General features: G+C 32.0%; 2 protein-coding genes across 3 annotated transcripts; both read right to left on the reverse strand.

Moving 5' to 3' along the window:
• Positions 1-412: 412 nt before the first annotated feature.
• LOC110427799 (putative WRKY transcription factor 75) lies at positions 413-2,747 on the reverse strand. Its single transcript, XM_021443404.2, has 2 exons — positions 2,240-2,747; positions 413-701 (listed from the first exon to the last, which is right to left on the reverse strand). Exons 1-2 carry the CDS (start codon positions 2,593-2,595, stop codon positions 524-526), a joined length of 534 nt encoding a protein of 177 aa, XP_021299079.1. The 5' UTR covers positions 2,596-2,747; the 3' UTR covers positions 413-523.
• Positions 2,748-19,538: 16,791 nt separating this feature from the next.
• LOC110427966 (NAD(P)-binding Rossmann-fold superfamily protein) lies at positions 19,539-22,771 on the reverse strand. Of its 2 annotated transcripts, none has more exons than XM_021443629.2 (5): positions 22,648-22,771; positions 22,300-22,404; positions 21,714-21,913; positions 20,366-20,595; positions 19,539-19,980 (listed from the first exon to the last, which is right to left on the reverse strand). In XM_021443629.2, exons 2-5 carry the CDS (start codon positions 22,389-22,391, stop codon positions 19,702-19,704), a joined length of 801 nt encoding a protein of 266 aa, XP_021299304.1. In that variant the 5' UTR covers positions 22,392-22,404; positions 22,648-22,771; the 3' UTR covers positions 19,539-19,701. The 2 variants fall into 2 exon arrangements, with proteins under 2 accessions (XP_021299304.1, XP_021299302.1); XM_021443627.1 differs by having other exon boundaries at positions 22,541-22,690.
• Between the last annotated feature and the right edge of the window lie 512 nt (positions 22,772-23,283).

Here is a 23,283-nt window from a genome sequence, read left to right on the forward strand (position 1 = left end):
TCTCTCCAACAATTCTCTTCTTCAGTGCACAATATATGGCTGAATTTTATTTTTCCATGCAGTGATTAGAATCAAGGTATGTTAGCATAGATCTAATACTTATACAGGAAACTTAAAAAATGTTGTAGCATAGAAATTAATGAACTCAGCAACAGATTTATTTGTAAACATTTGGGAAGTAATTAATTCTTCTGTAGATTGAAACCTACTCAAATTTGAGAATGGAAAAAGACAAATAAATTACATTTGCTGAAAAGAGAATGACTAACAACTCTTTAACATTTCAAATACACATTTGTCTAAATGTCCTACCATTTCCTCCAAAAATAAGGTTTTGAGCTTGAATTTACCTCCTCTTTTAATTTCCTAACTTAAGTATAAGAAAAGAAAAAACAAAAAACCAAAGAACAAATTAACATTCCTAAAGTCACAACTTTTATTTCATAAGGAAAGGAGTAAATCCAGGACAGAGGCATACAACATTTGTTTCATCTAGCTATATATGCATGATGATGGAATTCTTTCAAAAGGGTGTGTAGATTTGCATCTGACTCAAGATATGTTCAAAATTGTCTGATGGCTTCTCTATGGGATGAGTGTGCATCCCTTCGTAGGTGGTCACCACAACACTTTCATCTTTGGTTAGACGTTGAACTTGCTTCTTTACATTGCATCCTTGATGTGTGCATCGGTAATAGCTCCTGAATATGGAAACTCATAGTGTTATTCACTAGCTCAAACTATGCATTGATTCAAAAATCAGACTTGGAACAGAAAATATAGTTTCAGGAACAGGCTATATGAATAGGGGCTGATGATGCGAAGTTTACAAGTGTTTGTAGCTCAATTATTCATTCCTTTTTCTTTTAATTAACCAAAAATAGGAGAATTAAGCTAGGAACAAGTTAAAAAAAAAAAACAGACGCTGATTAGAAAATGATGCTTTCCATGGTATGAAATCATCAAGAGATGCTGATTCATGAGGTCTTGTAAGAGGCTATATTTGTAAGATAGATCAAATTTGTATACTTTTGAGCTCAAAAAATGTGTTTCCATTCTCATGATTAATGAACTTTTAACTAATGAGGTCTTGATACAATGAATTATAAAGGACAGGTCGAGACCCTCAGAGAAATTCTAAGCTGGAATCGTCTGGCCTCTTGTCTATTGGAACTAAGGGGTTTTTTTTTTTTTAAACAAAGAGAATTAATCTTCATTTGAATGAATGAATTAGAAACAAGTTTTTATCAAAATCCAAATGAGTAAATGACCATGTCATCAAACACCGCTACTTGACTTTGTTAGTAGTAATCCGTTTAGTGTCAAATATTCAGCTGTAAGCATCTTACTAATTAAATACCTACTTGATGAATTTCACTTGGCAAGAGATGAACCGTTAATAGATTTAATTCCGTTTAAAGAAGAATTAGAAAAGAATTACATACTTCAGAAAAGATGCTGATCTTCAAGAATCTGTTTTACGATCAACTGGAACGTTGACAAGACTCTTTGTATTGGAACTAAGGGGATATGGTGATCAATCGGTGAAGGAATATCACCAATCCCTATTTCCTATTGCATTTGCTGAGGTTGCATGCACGTCTGCCTAGCTACACTTGCCGGTTGTCTCAGCTTATTCATTGTTTTACTTTTGGTTAATATGTACCTTTTTAATGCTCTGAATGATCCTAAAGACACATTTGACTATTAATGAAAAGCAATGCTGTGTTCATGGAGGCTCTAGAGTTTGGACTAACCTTCCCCCACGATTATTCCCATTCAACCACAGAATTTTTGGAGTATTAACTTTAAACTAGTGCATAAGATGTCTGATATTTCATGGCCATATATGAATTCTTCTGATCTGCTAAGGAGAATTATTGTGAGATGTATAGAGGAAAAAAAAACCCTAGTCAAAAGAATTGTAGAAAATTTTGATTCATGGAATATTTTATCTTTGGTAACCATGCAAGGGGTAGTGTGCATGCATATTGGAAATGGTTTGACATCCACAAACTCAAGTCTGAAAGGAACAAATGGCACCAATTCTTATCTTCTCAGCTGGGTAAAATTAAGTGGGATATATCTATCATACTTTTAGAGTGAAAGGAAAATGATATGGACGATAATGGTGGGGCATGCATGATTGAAAAGATAGTGAAGATTATGACCCTGGGAATTAGGGGGAAATGCAATGGTAGAAAAGAAAGAAAAAGTTTTAGGAGTCAAAATTACAAACCTAGGAAATTTGTTGTTCTTAACAGCTTTTTGGCCGTATTTCCTCCATCGATATCCATCATCAAGTATATCCACCTGACTCCTTGTTTGAAAAGCATATCTGGGCTTCCTAATCTTCTTTTCCTTCTTTTTACCTGATTTTACCTCGGTTTCAGAACCAACAAAACTCCCATTCTGAACAATTTCTTTAACTTCTGGTTTCTGGATGAAGCTCTCTGTCTTCAAACCCAAGAACCCATTCGAGCTGTTGCCATGAAAATTGTTAAAAACTTGTGAACTAGGTGCCATGTTTGTTGGAAAAGGGTAAGCTGATGCTGCTGACGAGGAGATAGGAAAGAACATTTGATAGTTCTCCATGTGGATTCAAAGCCAGTGCTTATAAAGAAGAAGAAGAAGAAGGATGAAAGAAAGTCTACTGCAAAAGATGAAGCGGCTTGTTGGCCAAAAAGCTACACAAATTCATTCAACTGAGATGTATGCAGAGCAAAAGCAGCAGAGAAATACAAACCCATATTTATAGTGTTAAAGGTGTCGTAGACGGCACGAAAATTTTTCCAATGTATGGAAAATTAGCTTCATCAGCGGATTTGATCAGGAAAAAAGTAAGGTGGAAAATTTGGGGCGGCTTCATCATTAGGACAAAGACATTTCATTTTCACAAAATAAATAAAAGAATATTACTATATAAATATAAATATATATATATATATATTTCTTTGCCAAGGAAAATTGTTTCTCATTGTTGGATATTGTAGACTAACAGCAGTCTCCTTTGGACTGATCTCCTATTCACACGTGTTTCAAAAGAATTTTCTTTATTACATATTCAGTACATTCTATTTTTTCTTCTCTCATTTTATATTCATGTTTTTTGTGTGGTGGGTGCCATGTTGTTTTAGTGCATTTGTGACTGCGCCTCCTCCACGGTTTCCATGAAGCATCATCAAATTAATACCAATAGCTACATCTCCTACAGTTAAGTTGCAGTACCATGTGCTTATTAATGCATGGATGGTTTCTCTAGCTATTATCAATTGATATTTAGTTGAGTGTTTATATATTTTAAAACTTAATTAACATAATATTAGAGTAGGTGTTGTCTCCATTATCTGCGAGCCCTCTTCGACAATTCATTCTATGTAATAAGTTTGTGTTTTTTTTTATGTAAATCAAATATTAGATTGGTAAAAAAAGACATCTCACATCAATTAAGTTTGAGCTACTTTGCGTATACAAATATAATAGACTTCTTTATCTATTATTAATTGATTTAAGATTGAATATTCATCTTGAAATTTTAACATAGCTTATTATTTAAATATAAATAATACACTATATGTATTTTTTTTATAATTTATTAAATTAAGTATTTTAACTTTAATTAATACTTTTATTAAATTGAAATATTAACTAATTTTTATTTATCTTCTTATTGACATTAAAATCCTTACTAAAATATACGGTAAAACCTTTATAAATTAATACGCTTGGGACCATAAAAATTTATTAATTAATTGAGACATTATTTAATTGATAAATTAATAATTTATTAATTTATATATTAATTAACAAAAAATTAATTTATGAAGATATTTTTTATTTTTTTCTAAAATATTGAATTTAATACATGTATTATGTATCTGTGATTATACAAATATTACCTAATTATTGAATTACGAATTATCATTATTTTATGTATTTGTTTAACTAAAACAAGTTCATGATTATAATTAGTCTTATTAAATAGAAGTCCTGTATCTATCCATTTTTGAAACAAACTAAAATTACATTCGATGTATACTTAATTAATATACTTCATGAAAATTAAGTCAAATAAAAACATCTATAAAAAGAACATGTAGTGTTACAAACGGTAAAACTAAACACAATAGCTTCTCATCTCAAAAGTGTAAAGAAATCAATAATGACGAATGAAAAGATAATACATTACGAAAAGTTAGAAATGAGGTCTAAGGAGATATCAATTTCCAGAAAAACAAATAATATTGAAGTCATATTTTACAAAGATCTCTTAATTGAGTCCTGTATATACATAAATTTAATGTATAAAAAGATTATTAATTTATATTTTTTTGAATAGCATAATTTTTTTAAAAAGGAAGAGGAGAGTCTCAACAAAAAAGGAGAAACTCCAAGCCTTAATCAAAGGTACATCAGACTGCAAGGCATTCCTAGAGCACAAAAAACACAAAACAAACACAATCAAGAACAAAATAAAACCATATACAAATGAGGAGAATAGCACTAGAAGAAAAACCAGAAAACATAACAATTAACAAAAAACTTGAATGTGATCAGAAGTATGATTAACCGCAACCTTGGATAGGCAATCCACGAGGTAGTTTGCTTCATGGGGAATATGGATAACAAACCAATTTTTAATATTTTCATCAAGAAATTAATCTGTTTAAGAATGCACTTGAATCGCCAAGAAGAAGAAAATGGACAATTGATCTATTTGATAGCATTGTTAGAGTTCGATTCAATAGTGAGATCGTGAGAAGAATTCTAGTGAGATGCTGCAAATATAGTTAATAAGACTACTTAGAATGACCTTTGCCATATTAGAATCACTAATACCTAGCAATTTAGAAAATAGGATTTTGACATTACCTTCATGATCCTAAAGAGCTCGTCCAATTTCAGAAAGACCCAGGCTCATGAGTAGCACCATCAACAATGAATTTCAATGAACCAATCACTGACTTCAACTAGTTGCACTTCATTTTTATCTTCTTAACCATCTGGGAGGCTTTAGTGAAATTCAGCTTTCAAATTATGTCAATCACTGAAGAATTAAACTTAGGCCATTTGACTTTAACCTACGAGCAAATCCTCAGCTTAATAATGTTGAAAATATGACTTGAGTCCCAAGGCTCTCTATTGAAAACCAAATTGCTCCCATGAATCCAAATCGTCTAGAGAATCGTAAAAGATGACAATTTCCAAACTAGAAAATGATCTTTGCCACTGATAGCCTCATTCCAAGTAGCAAAAAGATCCCTCAAATTTTTAAGAGAAGTCCAAGAAAATCCCCAAGAATTAACCTATAGCATCTAGGCACACCAAACATCATAACAATCAAAGAAAAGATGTTCAACAATTTTAATATTGACATTACAAATAGGGCAAAGAGCAGTATTCCTATCAATAAGACCATTTCTAAGAAGTTCTTCTTTAACTGCAATCCTACCTTTCATTAATTGTCAATAGAAAATTTCACATTTAAGAGGAGCAAGTTAACCCAGATAGAATTCCAAAAGAGTTTATCGCCATTAAGATCAAATGCAGATTTATAAAAACTACAGAAGGAATAGAGACCACAAGAGCTGTTTTTCCAAATGACTCTATCAAGTTCATCTTTATCAAGTAAGACATCATCCAGAACTCTCATCAAATTAAACCACTGATCCCTTTCCCAGTCAAAAAGGTTGCATCTTAATTGAATTTTCCATATTCGTAAATCATCTCTCCATTCACCATAGTCAGTCAAAACACCATCTTTGATAGAAGAAAAAGCATAAAGATCCTAAGGAAGGATGATTTAAGAAGACAACCCTCAACCTATTCATCATGTCAAAATTTAATTTTATCACCTTTGCCAAGCTAAAACCCCATACTAATAGAAAGCAGATGAGATAAGTCATCACTAGGGCAGAGAGGCTCAGTGATGTTTTTCGAAAAGTTGGAAGCCACAAAGAATATGTTTGGTGCAAATAAGATTGTCAAGATCCGATTTACAAAAGAAAATCATATCATCAGTGAATTGAAGGTGAGAAACAATTAAGCCATTATTTCCCACTTCAATTTCTTGAAAAAAATCCCTTGGAGATTGCATTGTTAACCATAGAACTCAAAATTGAATAGAAACGGTAAAAGAGGACAACCTTGGTGAAGACCCGTATTCTTCTTGAATTTCCTGGTGGGAGTACCATTGATCATAATAGAAACAGTAGCTATAGAAATGTAGGAGAAAATCCACTTGCGCCATTTGTTACCAAAACAAATCTTATCAAGCATGAAGTTAAGAAACTCCCTGTCAATATTGTCGAAGGCTTTTTCAAAGTCAAGCTTAAAGACCATTCCCTCTTGATCATTTTGTAATAAGGCCAATAACCTTGTTAGCTAGAAGAACACAATCCAAGATCTGTTTGCCTTTGGTCAAGGCAAATTGGATTTGACAAATAATTTCTTATATCACTTGCCGAAGCTTGTTAGATAGAACTTTAACCATTAATTTATACAAATTACCCATAAGACTAATAGGGTGATAATCATAAAGATTTCTAGGATTAAAAAGCCTTGAAATCAAGGAGATAAAAGAAAACTTAATTCTTTTATTCAAAGAACCAAAGTTATAGAACTTGGAGAAAAGATTCATAATCTCAAAGTTGATTTTGTCCCATATATTCTTGAAAAAGGAGAAATTAAAGCTGTCCAATCCAGGCAATTTATTTCCATCACTGCTAGCAATAGCATTCTATACTTCATTCTTAGAGAAGGGACGTTCCAACCAAGAAGCAAACTCCGGCTCCAAAAAGTTTAAATGACAGTCAAATTCAACCACCTTGAAGATAGATTTTTTCCTAAAGTGGGCTTCAAAATAAGAAATAATAGAGTTCAAAACAGATTTACGATCAAAATAGGAAATACCATCCACAATAGCATTCTTAATCCTATTAAGCCTCCTCGTATTAGAAGCTATGTCATGAAAAATGTTGATGTTATGGTCACCCTTAAGAAACCATTTGATAAGTGACTTTTGTTGCCATGATCTTTCCTCAGCTTGATATAAATTCCAAAGCTAGGCTTTGAGAGAAATAAAAGAATTCCTCATAGAACTTTTAAGAGGATCATTATGAAGGGTGGAGAGCTTATCTTCAATATCCTTTTCACAAGTCACTATTTTATCATTCAAATTCCCAAACTCAAAATGCTGCCACTATTTAATTTTAGACTTGATCATCTTAAATTTATCTAAACACCGGTTAACAAAAGATATTATCCTCCTCACCGTTCTCCATTTGTCAACCATATTTAAACCTTTTACATTCCAAGAAAATAAAATCACTGAAAAATCAAAATCACAAAGAACAAAACCACAATGCGATTACACTTCTTGGCAAACTTCAATGTCAATCAATGCATTTATAATATGAGGATTAGGGTTTTGAAAAAAAATCACCAATATTGTTAAAAAGATTTAAAGAACCGACAACCTCCTTCTTAAGAATAGAATTATTGTGATAGATGTCAACATCAATGATAAAATTATCAAAGGGAGTTGGGCAGGAGATGTACTATTTCTCAAAGCAGTGATGATGTGCCTTCTAACATTTTTCCCTCTTCTGCTCATAAAACCTCTTTTCTTTTTTCTCTTTTCTCTTATTAATAACAAATCTTAATGCAAAGTTGTTAGTTTTTTTCTTACCATGACTAGAAGAAAAATGAAAAAGAAGACTACCATCACAACCATTGCTGACTTCAATAAGGGTATTAAAGAGTTGAATAGAACTTTTATGGGCAAAGAGGACTTGCAATAGGAACATTAGGGTTTTCGTTGGAAGGTAAGCAAGGAGAGGAGAAATTCAGAAGAAGCAAACCTTCAAGTTGATGAAGAGATTGATTCCCAACCATTATTAAAGGGATTGCCACCAAATCACACTCCTTAATCAATGGAGAAATGGAAGAAGTCTAAGAAACTTTTTTAACCATAGCAAGAGGACTACAAAAAGAATTAAAACCATCCTTAGGAATAATAGATTCAAAATTAGTGTGATTATTAAAAGGATGAGACTCCATTAGCAAGACCTTCTTCTTAGATTTCTTACCAACTTCACCTTTTTTTTGTCCATATTTTGATTTTTCGTTCAAGTCTACCTTTCTTTTTATTTTTAAGTTTCTTACCTTCTTAATAGCCTTGTTTGAATAAGGAAAAGAAATGCAAGAAGCCTTGAACGAAGAGAAAAGGTGTTGAAACTTTTAGAGCTTGAAACCTTTAGACTCATAAGAATAGAAAGGCTTAACTCAGATTTAGACATCAAGCTCCTATCCATCAAGTTCTTAGAGGCCTAAACAAAAGTAGTAGGGCTTCCATCCAAACAAGCCCCCATTTCTTCCATAAAAATATCCAAACCCAGATCAAGATCTAATTAAATACCATCACGATTCCCCTTGTCCAACAGTTCGAGCTCTACACCTATAAGATTAATGTTAGCATCCAACTCCTTGACATTTTGCTCAAAAGCTTGGGAGAAGGAGAAATGTCTCAAGATGGGATGTAGAACATTAAAACGATTGTTGGAATAACTAGATGGCTATCTAACTTGAACATATCAGAACCTATACCATCTTGAAAAATAGGATTATCACATCTGGTCTACAAAAACTAGCTTTCCCAATCACCATCAAGAAAGGAAACTTAAGAAGAACACCCTAATTCAGGTGGCTTAAATATAGCTTCAGAAATTTTCTATTAACATTCAACTTCCAATAAAAACACTCTAGAAACAATAATAGACAACACCAACCATTAATGATAAACTTGGAGGAACATGGTTGAAACCTTTCATTATAAACCTCCATAAGAATACAAGCAAAATCAAACCTTTTCATGGTGGCAGTATCTTTATCAAGAAGAGTAAAAGAGCCCTAATAATCACCCAGTGCTTTAAAGACATTAAAATGCCATAAATGGATAGAAAGATATTTCACCTTAACCAAGTCCAATTTTCTTTCGAAGTCAAATGATGATCATAAGGAGATAAGGAAGAGAACTAAAGCTTGAACATGTCAAAACACTCTTTGATCAAATCTAACATGTTTTTCTTATCATCAAAGGAAATACAAACCTTTATTTCCCCTACTAGACGAAAACAAACCTAAATCCCTTGAGAAAAAATACGTGATTCAATAAAACCCAATTAAAAATCCTCTTTCAAGATTCCAATAACAGGGGAATTAACCCAATCCATAATTAGGCTAAATGCCATAATTCTACAAGCCATATCATTAGTCTTATCAATGTCAATATCAATGGCTGGCAAGACAGGAGGGGAAACAAGAACCACCGAGACTTTAGTAACATCAACCTTATCCAACAAGGCTTCATTATCAACTTTAACTTTACCCATCAAGGCTTCTTTATAAGATAATGGCTTTAAACATGTAGAATGTTCCCTATCATTATCATCCTCACGCAAATCATGTGAACCAACCTTAGAATCGCAAGTAGATCTATTCTTACATGCCAAGGAAGCTTTCAGAAACCCACCATGCCGATGCAAATCAAAACCTTCTCTAACAACTTTGAGTTGTTCAGATTCATATTGAAATTTGATGAAGGTATACGTAGAGGTCCAACATACCTTACTTGAAGGAGAGGTCACCACAAAATATCCATATCACAACTAACACAGCAAAAAATATCTCTAAGCACTTCCTGGGAAATATTCAAAGGCAAGTTGCCAACAAAAACATAAAACAAATTGCTCTTCCATTTATCTAGACTTGCAGAAAGCCTGTAGTTTGAAGTCTTATCAAAGGATGACTTGAATTTCGCCGCATGAATGTTACTTGGTCTCCAAATTCCTCCTCCCGTCATGTCACTCCATAGTCCATTAATTATTAATTTACATATCAAGTGAGACTTATATGTTTTTTTAAATATATTATCTTATAAATTTAACGAATTATCAATTTATCACCTTAGTTCCAAGTCAGGACTGGCTAAATTGTTATTTAATTGACGTTATTACTTTATTGAGTATTAATTTATAGAGGTTTTATTGTACTTTTTTTAATTATTAACTTTTTATTAAATTAAATATTAAAAATTGAGTAATTTTTATATTATACCTTATATGATATACCTTATATAGTAAAACCTCTATAGATTAATACCTTGGGGACCATGAAAATTTATTAATTAATGGGGATATTATTTAATAGATAAATAAATAATTTATTCATTTATATAGTAATTAATAAAAAATCAATTTGTAAATGTATTTTTTATTTTTTCTTAAAACATTAAACTTAATACATATATTATGTATTGTGATTATAAGAATATTATATCTAATTACTGAATTACAAATTACCATTATTCATGGCGAGCAAATTATTGAGAACATCATAGAAATAACAAAGAAAACGAAATTGAAAATGATAGTTCTGTACTAGAACCTATCTTGTGCAAAGGTGCACTCAAAGCAACATTAATCACATTGCATAATTTTCTCTTATAATACTAAAACACTACACCAGATTGCTTCTTAATGTACCAAAAAAAGTTAAAGATGAGATCTGATGAGGCATCAGTTTCAAGAAGAAATAAGTAACATTGAAATCATATTTTACAAAAACCTCATAATAGAGTCATACATATATATATATATATAATTTTGATGTATAAGGAGATTATTAATCTATATATCAAGTGGGACCTCTGTGTTTGTTTAAAATACATTATTTTATAAATTTAGTAAATTATTAATTTTATAAAACCTCCTAACAGAGTCATACACATATATATATAATTTTGATGTATAAAGAGATTATTAATCTATATATCAAGTGGGACCTATATGTTTGTTTAAAATACATTATTTTATAAATTTAGTAAATTATTAATTTACCATGTTATTCCTAAGTTCGAACCGACTAAAAATATTTTTTAATCAAGATTATTAATTTATCAAATATTAATTAATCGAGGTTTTACTGTATATTTCATGTCTTTCTTCTTTAAATATTAACTAATTTAGAGTTGATCAAATCATTATTTATAAATTATCATTTTTATTATTATAATATTCACATATTAAATCATTCACGTAAACATATAAAAAAAACTAATTGATGATAAAAGTATATGAAAACAATCAAAGTGGAATGTGTTTTTCATTGAATTACATATATCATGTTAGATCAAGTGCCCTAATGCAAGTTTGACACGTGCAATTAAGACGATTTTAATTTATAGTAGTAATAACTTGTCTATATATTGAAAATATGTTTTAACTTTGATACTTAAATAGTAAAATTAATATAAGAAATGTGTTGGCTTTACTAGCTTTAAATTATTATAGTTTTGAAATGACAAAAATTATCAAAATTGCTTCAATGATCTTTAAACTTGTTTGAATGAGTTTTTAAACTTGTTTTAATTGTTTTTAAACTTTTTAAAATAAGCTTAAAGTCCCTAAGAATTTTTATGTGAAAAATTTAAAAATTACTTGAATGAATTTTGAAACTGCTTGAATAATATTTGAACTTGTTTAAATAGCTTTTAAACTTGTTTAAATTAATTTTAAATCTCCCTGTGCATTTGACTTTGAAATGTCCAAGTATTTGGCATCAAATTTGGTTCAAAAAGAAGAATTTTCTATATTTAAAGCTACAAGTATCAATACTTTAGTTAAAAGTATTGATACATTTAAAACAGAATAATTCTATCCAAAATGTATTAATACATTCTAACATGTATCGATACATTTAGTCCAAACTAGTTGTTACACACGAAAATCAAAGGAAAAATAGCTATTTTCATCACCAAACCTTCTCCAATGGCTCCAAAAGCTTCTCCAACTATAAAAAGGATTTCTCTAACACATTGACAAGGTTAGAATGGAGAAAAACATTAAACACTTAAGAATTAAATCTTACGAAGAGAAAGAAGAAAAAAAAAGAGAAACCAAGCTAGAGCTAGCAAAACACATTCTTCCACTTAGCTTTTAAGCTATTTTTGAGATTCAAATTCTTTGTGCTACCACTCATATTCTTTATATACATCTTTGTATTCATCACACTTTATCTACATTGTACTTACTTAGCAAAACCCACCTTCTATAAGTATAGTTGCTACTCAAAATTGTAAAAGAAAAATGTCATACCTTAGCCTCCAAAAGGTAATATTTAGAGGTTGTGGTTGATCCTTGAAAGGTATTGAGGTTATACCTTAGCCTTCAAAAGATAGTATTTAAAGGTTGCACTTGAACCTTGAAAAGGCAATGGTTATCCTCGAAAAGGAAATAGTTATGCTTGAACCTTTAAAATGTATTGTACTGAATTTATTCAATAAGGGATTAAACTCTTTAGCTTGTTAAGAGAGAGGATGTAAGCACTAAGGAAGGGTCGAACCTCTACAAATTTCCTGTGCATTTTACTTAACTTTGAAGAGCTTTGAAAATTTGTTTTTAACTTGTTTATTCTTTAATTTACTCTTCAAATTACTTTTGGCACACTTTGATAGACAAAAAGGTTTTGTGAAAATTGTTTTTAACTTGACTTCAATGGAAATTTGATTTTGAGAAAAGAATCTTTAAAAATCCAATTCATCCCCTTCTTGAATATTTTCACATTTTTATTAAGCTAACTTTCTAATAAAATGGTTTATTAAATTTTTGAAGTGCTAAATTAGAAATAATAATGGATATAATTTGGTGGTAATTGTCATGGTGAAAAATTGCATGATCATGGACATTAATTAATGGGAAATCAACTTATGATTCGGATCTCCCGTTGACTTGCCTGGATATGATTCTCTACCAAACCCACAGATACTTTCTTTCTTTCTGTCTTATTTTTCCTTTTGATACAATCCCGACTATATACTAAGAATTGCTAAAGATTTTTGTAAACCAAGGCAATGCCACTTTTCCAAATGTTTTCTCAACCTAGGACAAGACATGATGACACCCACTGTTTTATCCACATGTTATTCCCTTTCCATCACTTGGATTTACACCCGAAGATGATCAAGGATCCATGAAAAACACCATTACCCTAAAAAAGCTTCAATTCTTTTGCTTAATTTGTACTTTAATCTTTCTCTTTTACTTTTTGCATTGAAAATTTTCTTTTATTTCACTTAATAATAAGATTGTATTTCGACCCACAATTTTTTTAATTTTTTATTGGTTATCGTTGATGTGAGCAAAGACGTAAACATCTATTTTTAAATTTGTTGCTTAAAATAACATGATGTATGCTTTGGTATGACTTTTTTTTCCTTTTACATAAATAATATTATCATATTTTAGAATTTGCTTAACCTTCTAGTAAATATAGTGATGGGGTGTACTAAGCCAAATTTCCATCAAATCAAATGCATAGGATTGGAGAGAGAAAAGTAAAAGGTCAGTGGACACATGTGGAGATACATACAAACTTAGGTTTATGCAAACTAGAAAAAGTCAAGAAAGCATGTGGGTTTGAAGTTGGAAAATAAAAATGGAGTTAAATTAAAAATTGGAAGGTTAATTGTGTATCAGATATATTTGTGGTTAGGTCTGAAGTGCGCAGCCTAGCTAGGCAGCCACACATATAAATATTGTTGAGTTTTTTTGGGTATTTCACGACTTAATTTTGTGATTTTTAGCGTAAAATACCTTGGACCAACAAAATATTTTAAAATCATTTTTAAAAAACAATTTGGAGAGTTCTGATTTTGTAGTGGTCGAAGACATTATGTTACATCCGTTTTAGATAAAACTATTCAGAGAGATATTGATTTTCTTAAAACGATCTCTTTTATTTTAAAAATTTAGAATGCTTTACAAGTCTTTTGTTTTAATAGAGTTCAATTCCTATACTCTTCATGAATCAGGGAATGAAAAAAGAAGCAAAGCCAATTTTAATATTCTGGAATGTCGAAAATATTGAAAAATGGAACATTTGGTGTGTAATTGGATTATTCAACCCAAGTTTGAAACGTCAAATACTCACATGCCCACAATTTTGTGTTAGTTGGCAAGAGACCAATTGTCGGCTTAACTCTTTCTCTTTCCAATATGTCCTTCTCACGTATCACTTCTTTGCCAAATTTGTCACCAATCTTACCTCACAACAAGGGAAAAAAAACAGGAGAAAATATTGCTTTTCCTCCAAAACCCTAAGACCATATGGTACACTTTCAAAAGAAAAATTATTTCAAACTAGCTGAGTTCTTCTTGTGGAGGAGCCTTATGTCAAATGGAATCTTACAAATATCCGAGTTTACATGATTTTTAATATCATATATTTAATTTGGGCCATGTACTCTTTAGTTCTAACTTACCCCAAACCTCTCCACCCAACCATTTTGACAGCAGTTAATTCTCTTCATGCATAGGGAGTTGTTGTTTTGAAAAGGTAATTAAGCAAGCTTAATTAAGATTTCAAGATATTCGAGCTTTTCCATTTAGGATATTAACCGTTGTGAATAATATTATTTTAATAACTCGAAGAAAAGAAAAACCTTTCGGTAAATTTTGAGATACTTAAAGGAAAAGAAAAATGAAGAATGGGTTTAATCATAGAATATGAACAGATCCAGGAAAAGTTAAGTTTGAATGTTATTCTTGTTTGTTTTGTTTACAAATTTTCAAAAGATAGAAAAAAAAGGTTATGAAGAAACTATATTTATAGATAATTCAAGAGTTTTTTTTTTAAAGAATTTAAGAGTATAAAAAATAGAGAAAATATTCGATCATAATCAATACACGTCGATAATAAATCCGTCAATGATACGTTCGAGTTTGACTCGTTTTCATTGCATTAGAATATGTGCATGTAATTGATCATCAAAATTCAAAAGCGAATATATGACCATATATATTTAAAAAGAAACTAATCGATAATTTTAGCCAGACAAAGACGATTGAAATAGATAAATACGATAAAATCTTAATACTGAAGAAACCAATGTTTATTTTGAAGGTTCGTGGAAATTGCTAAAATTTGTTTGAATTTTAATGAAGGGTTGAGTGAAAACCTTCTAGTTAAAATGATTGAGTAACCATTTACCTAATCAGGTGGTTTTTAGGTTAAAGTGGGTTTGAATTTTCTATTACTTTTGTAAACGTAAAAGACACAAAAGAAAGAAAGAAAGAAAGGAAAGGAGAGTTTATTAACACTAGGATAATGCAAACTAATTCCCCTCTCCTTCTAGCGAACTTACAGTCTATACAGCAATAAGACTTGGTCTAGCCTTTAGAGTTCTTTGTTTTTGTCTCAAAAGATGTTGATTTCTTGCTTTCTATATATATCATCCACAATCTTGGACTAGCTATCTCTAGAAGGTAATAACCCGTACGTACTTGCAGGATTGAATTTGTGTATTTTTATCGACTAGAATAAATGGAGGAGACCACTGACCATGTGTTCAATATTGTCAACCATATTTTCATCTAGTCTGGGACTAAACATTTGCAATTTGAACTTTTAAAATCTTAAAATATGATATTAATGTTTAGTTAGCTTTCTTCGACGGCATATTTCTCACTATCAAAACCAATTAACCAATTTCAGATGCACTGAATTAAGTTTTGAGCTCAAGTACTGAATATTGTCACTTTGATTAGTTTGCTTACTGCTAACCAGTTCTCTTGCATGCTTTTAATGATATGATACTGTGAATCTGACCACTCTACGCAGATATAGTGATCATCACGTGTCTGAAGAAGAAGATTATCGAAACAGTGGAGAAAATTCTATGGCAGCAGCCATGGATGAGTAGGTGCCTCATCAAAGCCGCCAGGGTTTGGTTAAGGAACCTGCCAGGAAGGTGGCAAGCTGGCTACAGGCCTCCTTGGTGCCTTTATTATAACTGTTTTAAACTATCATTCTCTTGCTGAATTGTGCTGCTGCTTGAATTCCAATGAGCAACTTTCATTGTTGAATGGCAACTACTAATTAATGGGGTACGCAATGCCAAAGAATTAAAAGAAGGAAAAAAATGAAAATCATGAAAAAAAAAAATCAGACGAAATTATAGCCATGATATCTGCTGGTTAAATGATCTTAATTGCCATGAGCAAGAATGTTCAAAAAGACAATGACTACGTTCAAGATTTTTCCAACTTGAGAGGATTAACTTCCAATATAACATTGAAAATTTTGAGATTGCTCCTTGATTTCTACTTGACTGACCAAATTAAGATAGATTGGGAGTATAGAATTTCTTTCATAGGTTTATGTACCACACTTGTTTGACATTGTTGAAATCCAAGAAGGGTATGATATACACAAAGCCTTTTTTTCAATACTTGGAACCAAACTCTTGCATAATTGGTTTTTGGTGGACCTAAGTTTGGAGCATAGTTAGGAAATGCTTTCCATAAAGTATAAATTTATTTTATAATCATAGCATAATCATGCCATTTGGAAGATTTTTCACCTACTGCTCTCACTGTAGCTGATGAGTAGATGACTGATCTTGACATGGTTAAATGGAGCACTAGCTTGTTTGCCTAACCACTGCTTGAATTCTGAAAGCATAATTATTGCCATGAAAATTTATAATTCTGATTGACTTCAGTGCTTGTTAACATTGAAACTACAATTTGTAATCATTCTGAGGATTGAAAATCTTTTCTGATATGTGGCATCCAAGGTCAAAGCTGTACTTTGCCTGATCACCTCTGAAATTTGGGAATGAGTCAGATTCAGCTGCAATTCCTAGAACTTTCAAGGTTATTACATAATTTATGATTGAGAGCAAGGGATATATGCCATGTTATTTGAAATAAATATAATGCAAAATCACTATCTTATCTCCCCTTTTTTCTATATTCTTGATGCAGGAGAGATAGAATTATGGTTGAATATGTTGGTGCAAATGGGATTTAAATGAAATTTAAGGAATTGGTAAAATTGATTTCAAGATGAACCTTTCAATAGACGATATCTTTAAAACTTATTTCGTCCCCACCACTTAGTATGTAAAAGGGAATAATGTAAATAGTTTTAGGGATACAACGAAATCAACATCTAACTTCATCTTTACACTTTACGAGCGTAAACTATTAGATACATTTGAGGGCTTACAAAGTTGCTCAACCTTAGAACCTACTTTTTATAGCAAATAGATTATAAAGAATTTAGATTCTTTTGATAGATGATGGGAAATTAAGTATTTATGTCTATTTTCAAAACATAACACTTCTATCTCTCTTGATCTAGTGTGTCAAAATGGTGGACAACAAGCCCTTCATATAGGCTTGCAAGTGTATGTTCTTCAAAGACAACCCTTTCATTAAGGCATTACTTTGTCTAAAAGATAGTTTTATATTTTGTAAGACACAACTCTTGGACAAAGATATTGTTTCAATAATCACCACAATCATTCATTTCATAAAACATAATCGTTAAATTATAATTTAAAATGATAACTTTTCATACTTAAATTTTTATTTTATATTATTTTTTTTAATATGTCTTATAATCTTTAGATGTTATTTTACCAAGAAACATAATCATTTACATGAAAAACTTACCAACAATCTAATAGCCATATTATGTTACTTTATATGATATAAACTTTGAACTAAGATAATTTTTTATTATATAATATAATCTTTGATTTTAAAAATTGACCCACAGAATACTTATGCTTTTTCATGAATTTGGATAGTACTAAACCCTTGGCCAAGCATTATGGTGAAAACTTGGACCAATTCTGCCTTCTTCACGAATTTGAATAGTAAACCCATTCGCCAAGCATCATGGTAAATACCTGGTCCAACCTTGTAAGACCTTGGACCTTTGGTTAAGATCCATATAGAATATGGTTTGTTCAGTGGACAATGGAAAACATGTCAAAAACAGCAAGATCAAGACCAACCTTATGTTTAATGATGTAGTAAATTAATTACTAGGTTCATAACTTGTCATTCTTGAATTGACTTGAATTATATAACTAACTCAAACATGCTTCAACGTGTTTATATGATTTTACTGAAACTAATTGCCCACTACCCAGGCTTAATATGACCAAAGGAATGAAGATTTAGAGACAATTTTAAGCTTCAAGTCAGGAGTGTAATTTAACTTTTAAACTTTATTGTTTTGTAGCAAGATAAGTGTTCTCTTTTAAGTATAACAATACTTAATTAATTCCTAAGTGCCCTCTTCATATACGAAAATTTGATTACCACAACGAAATCATTTTCTGCTGATCAAAAGTGATTCTCTTAATGTGATGAACTGAGTTTTAAATCTTAATTCAACGCCATGAAAACTAAAGAGATACATCCTTGGCATTGAAACTCTAAAGTTACAGTTGGACAAATGTCAAATTCAGCAGAGTCCCCACTCCATAAATGTGTTAGCTAATGGTTTTGTCAAATCGAGAATTCAAAGATCAATTCTTTATCAACAAGTTTGATTTATGGAATGAAATAGAGAAGTTGACTATCACATTGTCATCTTGGATCATTTTACTACTATTACCCTTTTCTTATTTTCATCCTTGATGAAATAAAATTCTAACACCTTTAAAAAAAATAAAAGAGGAACTTTCTTGGGAGAATGTAATGCTTGTGTTCTATAGTCAATGAAGACTGGCTATGGAAAATATGGCAACAGTGACTAGCCTTGGTACGTACCTTAAAAGCTGTTCAACTTGCATTTATCATAAGTTATGGAAAATGTTCTTTAGAATGATTGTCCTTTTGTTATTGGTGTTGAATTCCAAGAAGCAGCTGCCATTGTTGAATAGCAATGCACCGTGTAAACTGAAGAAAGAATATTCGTCAAGAAACTTTTGTCATGAAAAGGAAGTAAATCAGTGATTCGATGGTGTGTAGATGGTTATCCGCCGACTGCCGTCGACCCTATATCATAACTTTATTGGCAACATCAACTGCCAGAAAGAAAATCAAGAATCTTTTGCCTAATTTTGGGTTGTTTTATTCATCAAGAAACATTTGCCTGATCGCTTAGTAAGTCAAATACAGGGGCAATGCCATCATGGAGACTGAATTAATCCGACAAATCTAATATGAAAACTTCAAAAAGTGGAATCGGGGTATTTGAAACAATCTTATGTAAGGCAACTATCATGTGATATGCACCAAAAACATTTTCCAAAGGAAACAAATCTCAAAGTATCCAAAGCGAATTCTCATAGTTTGTAGTCACATCTAAAGAGGGATTCATCACCCCTTCCCGGTTCCCAGCTACCATGCACAATAAAAACCAATCAATTGATGAATCGATCATGTTTTACACCATTGTTAGCAGCTGTCAACCAACATATCAGCCCATCCTGGATTCCCCTTCACGCTATAAATTGCAGGGAATGAAGAACGACATGACATCTATCTGATCTGAGGTATGTCCAGTTCCACATCTCCATGTTATTATGATTTTTACCATGTTCAGTTATCAGTTCCTATCACAATTGTTTCCAATCATACAAAACTCTCTCTCCCCCTCCTCTTTTGGCTTTTTTTTTTTTTTTTTTTTTTTTGCTTGAACAATCTTTCAATTCCCGTATGACTCAGAAAAGTGGATGAATTGAATAGGTTTAAGATCTCTGCAATGAATCATACAGAGCAAAACCTCATTTATTAGGATTGAAAGAAACAAATAATATATCATTCCCAGGCCTAGAGGTTTGATGCATGTTTCTGCATCAGCATACTAGAAAGGATGACTGCATAGTAGAAAAAGGAACTACATATATGATCGCATACGAGGCCTAACCAGAGACTGTGCCCCATCAACAAATATAGTTGTTCCAGTCATATAGCGGGAACCATCACTGATTAAATAAATGACAGTTGAAGCCAGATCATTTTTAACATCCAGCCATCTGTGCAGTGGCATTACTTCTTTGACCAACTTCTCCGCCCTGTCCTTTCCTACTGACATGGGAAATTCATCTTGTAAGTGTAAGCCACGAGCAATTGCATTAACCCTGATCTTGTACTTTCCAATCTCCAAAGCTGATACCTGACAACAGCAATGAGAGATGTCCACAAAAATACTACTAGTGAGCAAAATCTATGAACCAGAAGTTGGAAATGGAAAGATATTCAAAAAGAAGCAACAGTCATGCCATATTGCAAATAGGCTAAATAATTATGGATCTGAAGTATAGAGTATAAATGGGTGGTGCTATTTAATTTAAAAGGGAATGTTCTTAGCCAGAAGATTACATTGCTTTAGAAGAAGGATGTTCACAAAAGCAAAAGCCACCAAGAAACAGAGCTGAATCTTGAATGTTTAAGGCTCAATATCAGTTTTTATCTTTAGAACAGTTAACTGGCATAGCAAATTGTGGCAGTTGAGTGTAACTGCATTAAAGACTACAAGGAAAGTTAATGAGTTTACTTACTCTAGCTAACTGCTGCACTCCTGCCAAACATGAACCATATGCAGCAGCTCCTTGATAAAGTCCCCTTTCAGCACCAAGTATTGTAGTCAAGAATACAATGGAACCACCTATTTTATAATCCTGCATTCTCCTGCCAACAGCTTTTAGCAGAAACCATGCAGCCATAAAATTTATTTTTACTATTTTTCTGAACTCTTCTTCAGCTAATTGCAGTTGGTCTTGCATCTTTCCTGTTTCACATAGTCAGCATGGTTAGTTTTTCTCCAACTGTATTACATAGACCTGAACACAGTGATGTAAGTGAGACAAGTTGAAAGGAAAATAAGAATTTTTTTTCATAAGAGCAAGTATATTTATGGGGAATATTGGTGTTTTTCTTGACATAGGCTACAAAAGCAAGTAGCACTAATGTTGGTAAAAGATAAATCATCAGCTCCTAAATAATTCCAGCTTAAAATTTTCTTGCATAATGATCACCATCCAAACTTTATACAATCAGTGAAACAAAAGGAGTCTGTCACTCCAACCTAAATTTCACAACCTTTACAAAGTTATTGAAGTAGACGTATCTTATTCTTCACTTTATAAACTGTTATAACTCAAATATAATGTAACCTTTTGAACACAAACCTTGAGTAAATTAAGAAAACAAACATGATGACAAAACTTTCAGATATAAGAAGCCTCCTCTTCTTTATTGATATAAAAAGAGAACACGTTTTTGTATGTCCCACGGTAAGCTCTTTAAAAGGTTCCCTGTTTCCTCTCCATGGTAGACCAGGGTAATTTATAAACTTTATGGTCTACATCATCTTTAGTATTCACTAAATAAAACCTTCTCTAAATAAATAATTATTAGACATGTGACAGATTATTACAATGCACCTTGAAGTTCTAGCCCACTTGTCCTATTTATAAATTGGACAAATTAAGGTAGCTAGAGAAGTAGGTTGATGAATTAACAAAGTTCTCAAATGTTTCAAAATGACGTTTATATCGCAAGAGCCTCAAATTACCAAAATTTTCATATATGTGGGTTTTCAGAAGATACTGCAAGTTGCTTTTTCCATTGCTAAGAAAGCTCAGAAGCAATAAGAGCATATAGGCATAACATCCCACCATTACTATATCTATAAAATCTGGTCAAAATCAAAGGTCTGGGATAGATAAGACAAAGAAGTTATGAATTGCCCCACTTTCTCGATGCAAAACCAAATCAAAAAAAGAAAACCAGAATTTGATACTTTGGCAACGAAAAAGGAAATGGAAATTGACCAGTTCAACTTTCAATTAGAAAAATATCATTAGGGTCCAAAACAATATTTAAAGCAGATCTACATAGATATACCTTCATAAGCATAACAATGCACAAGAGCATCCAAACTTCCCAACACTTTCCACGCTTTATCTACTGCCTCATCAAAAGCTCCCTCTCTTTCATCTTCCATATCCAATCCAACCACCTCGACTGGGACCGCACTATTTGTTGAATCCATTATGTTGTCTTTGACACTCCTCAGACAGCATTCATTCCCCATCAAAACCAACCTAATCACATGCCCGAAGATCATTCTTTAGTTAAACTTTTGCCTAGTTGATCAACAAGAAGGGAGCATAATCAAATGAAATGACCAAAAAAGAATAAAGGATATTGATTTTTGCTTGAGTTATGAAAGAACAGTCGATTCAAACGAACAAAGCATAAAATGCCAAAAAACTAAAACTTTGAAAAATCGACTGTTTTCATCTCTTATTTCCTTGCTATTACTCTACTCTTTGACACCTTAAAAAATAAAAAGCTGATCACAATAAGAGAACCCATTGCTGAGAAAAAGGGAGAGATAGGGATGGCCAAGAATTTCCGTGATTCTTGTTTTCAGGGCAACCAAACACGTGCAATACTTAAAATCTCAAAGAAAGTAGGAGGCTTTAACCTGCAACCACGTTTGGCTAAATGCAAAGCAATGTTCATTGAAATCTCATCTCCATTTGAAGTGAGCAGCACTTTCTTTGCTTGATTCTCCATTCTCAAAAGCCAACTGTCAATCAACCAAAAACCCCAGAAAACATCAAAAAACAACAAATTAAAACAGAACCCAGAAAGAAAAACCAAGGCTTCGAAGCAAAAAAGAAAAAAAATAGAAAAAAAAAATAAGAAGTCCATCAGTTCTTCACCTATACTGCTACTGAAGAAACGAATCTCTCCTTGGAGATATTTATGAAAGTGGTCTACCCTTTGGTTGCTGCTTTTATATCAGAAATAAATGGTTGTTACCACTTACCAATGTTTGTTGGAAGAGCAGCCGACTTGTGAAAACAGTGGGAACCAAAGCAAACAGCAAAAACCCTGTCCCTTTTGAGTTTTGCCTGCTGTCCCTACAAGCTCCTCCAAACTGTTAGTTGCTGAGTTTAGTTCGATAGTTTCCCAGTAAAAATGCTTTAACAGCCATCCACGTGTCTCTACTTATTGGAGGTTAATTAATCATAACTTTAAAAAATATATATATATATAGATCATGTTAAGTCAAACTTTAAATTATATGGTTTTATATTCCAATCTTTGGTTCATTCGTTTAAATAATTGTTTCAATAACATTATTGTATTCAGAAAAGGTGATTTGATTGGAATTGGAATTGGAATTGGAATTAGACTTCCGATGGCTTGAAGAGAATCGAAACTTCCCAATCCCACAAAAGGTTGTTGGAAGATTGGTCCCATGTCATTGCTACAATATTTGTTAAGAAAGTGGCAGTAACAGTGGGAAATGGAGGAAGAAAGTCACGTGGTCGGGGGGTCAATGTTGGGGGAAGTTTTCATGACATTTCTTGCCATTTTCCACGAGATTTCCTTCGTGGAATCAAAGGGAGACTTGGTGGAGTCATGGAATCGTATGAAGGTTTATCGTATGAAGTACGTG

The sequence above is a fragment of the Theobroma umbraticum genome, unplaced genomic scaffold (genome assembly GCF_002168275.2).
Source record: "Theobroma umbraticum cultivar Fairchild unplaced genomic scaffold, ASM216827v3 scaffold_239.0, whole genome shotgun sequence".
Taxonomy (NCBI): Eukaryota; Viridiplantae; Streptophyta; class Magnoliopsida; order Malvales; family Malvaceae; genus Theobroma; species Theobroma umbraticum.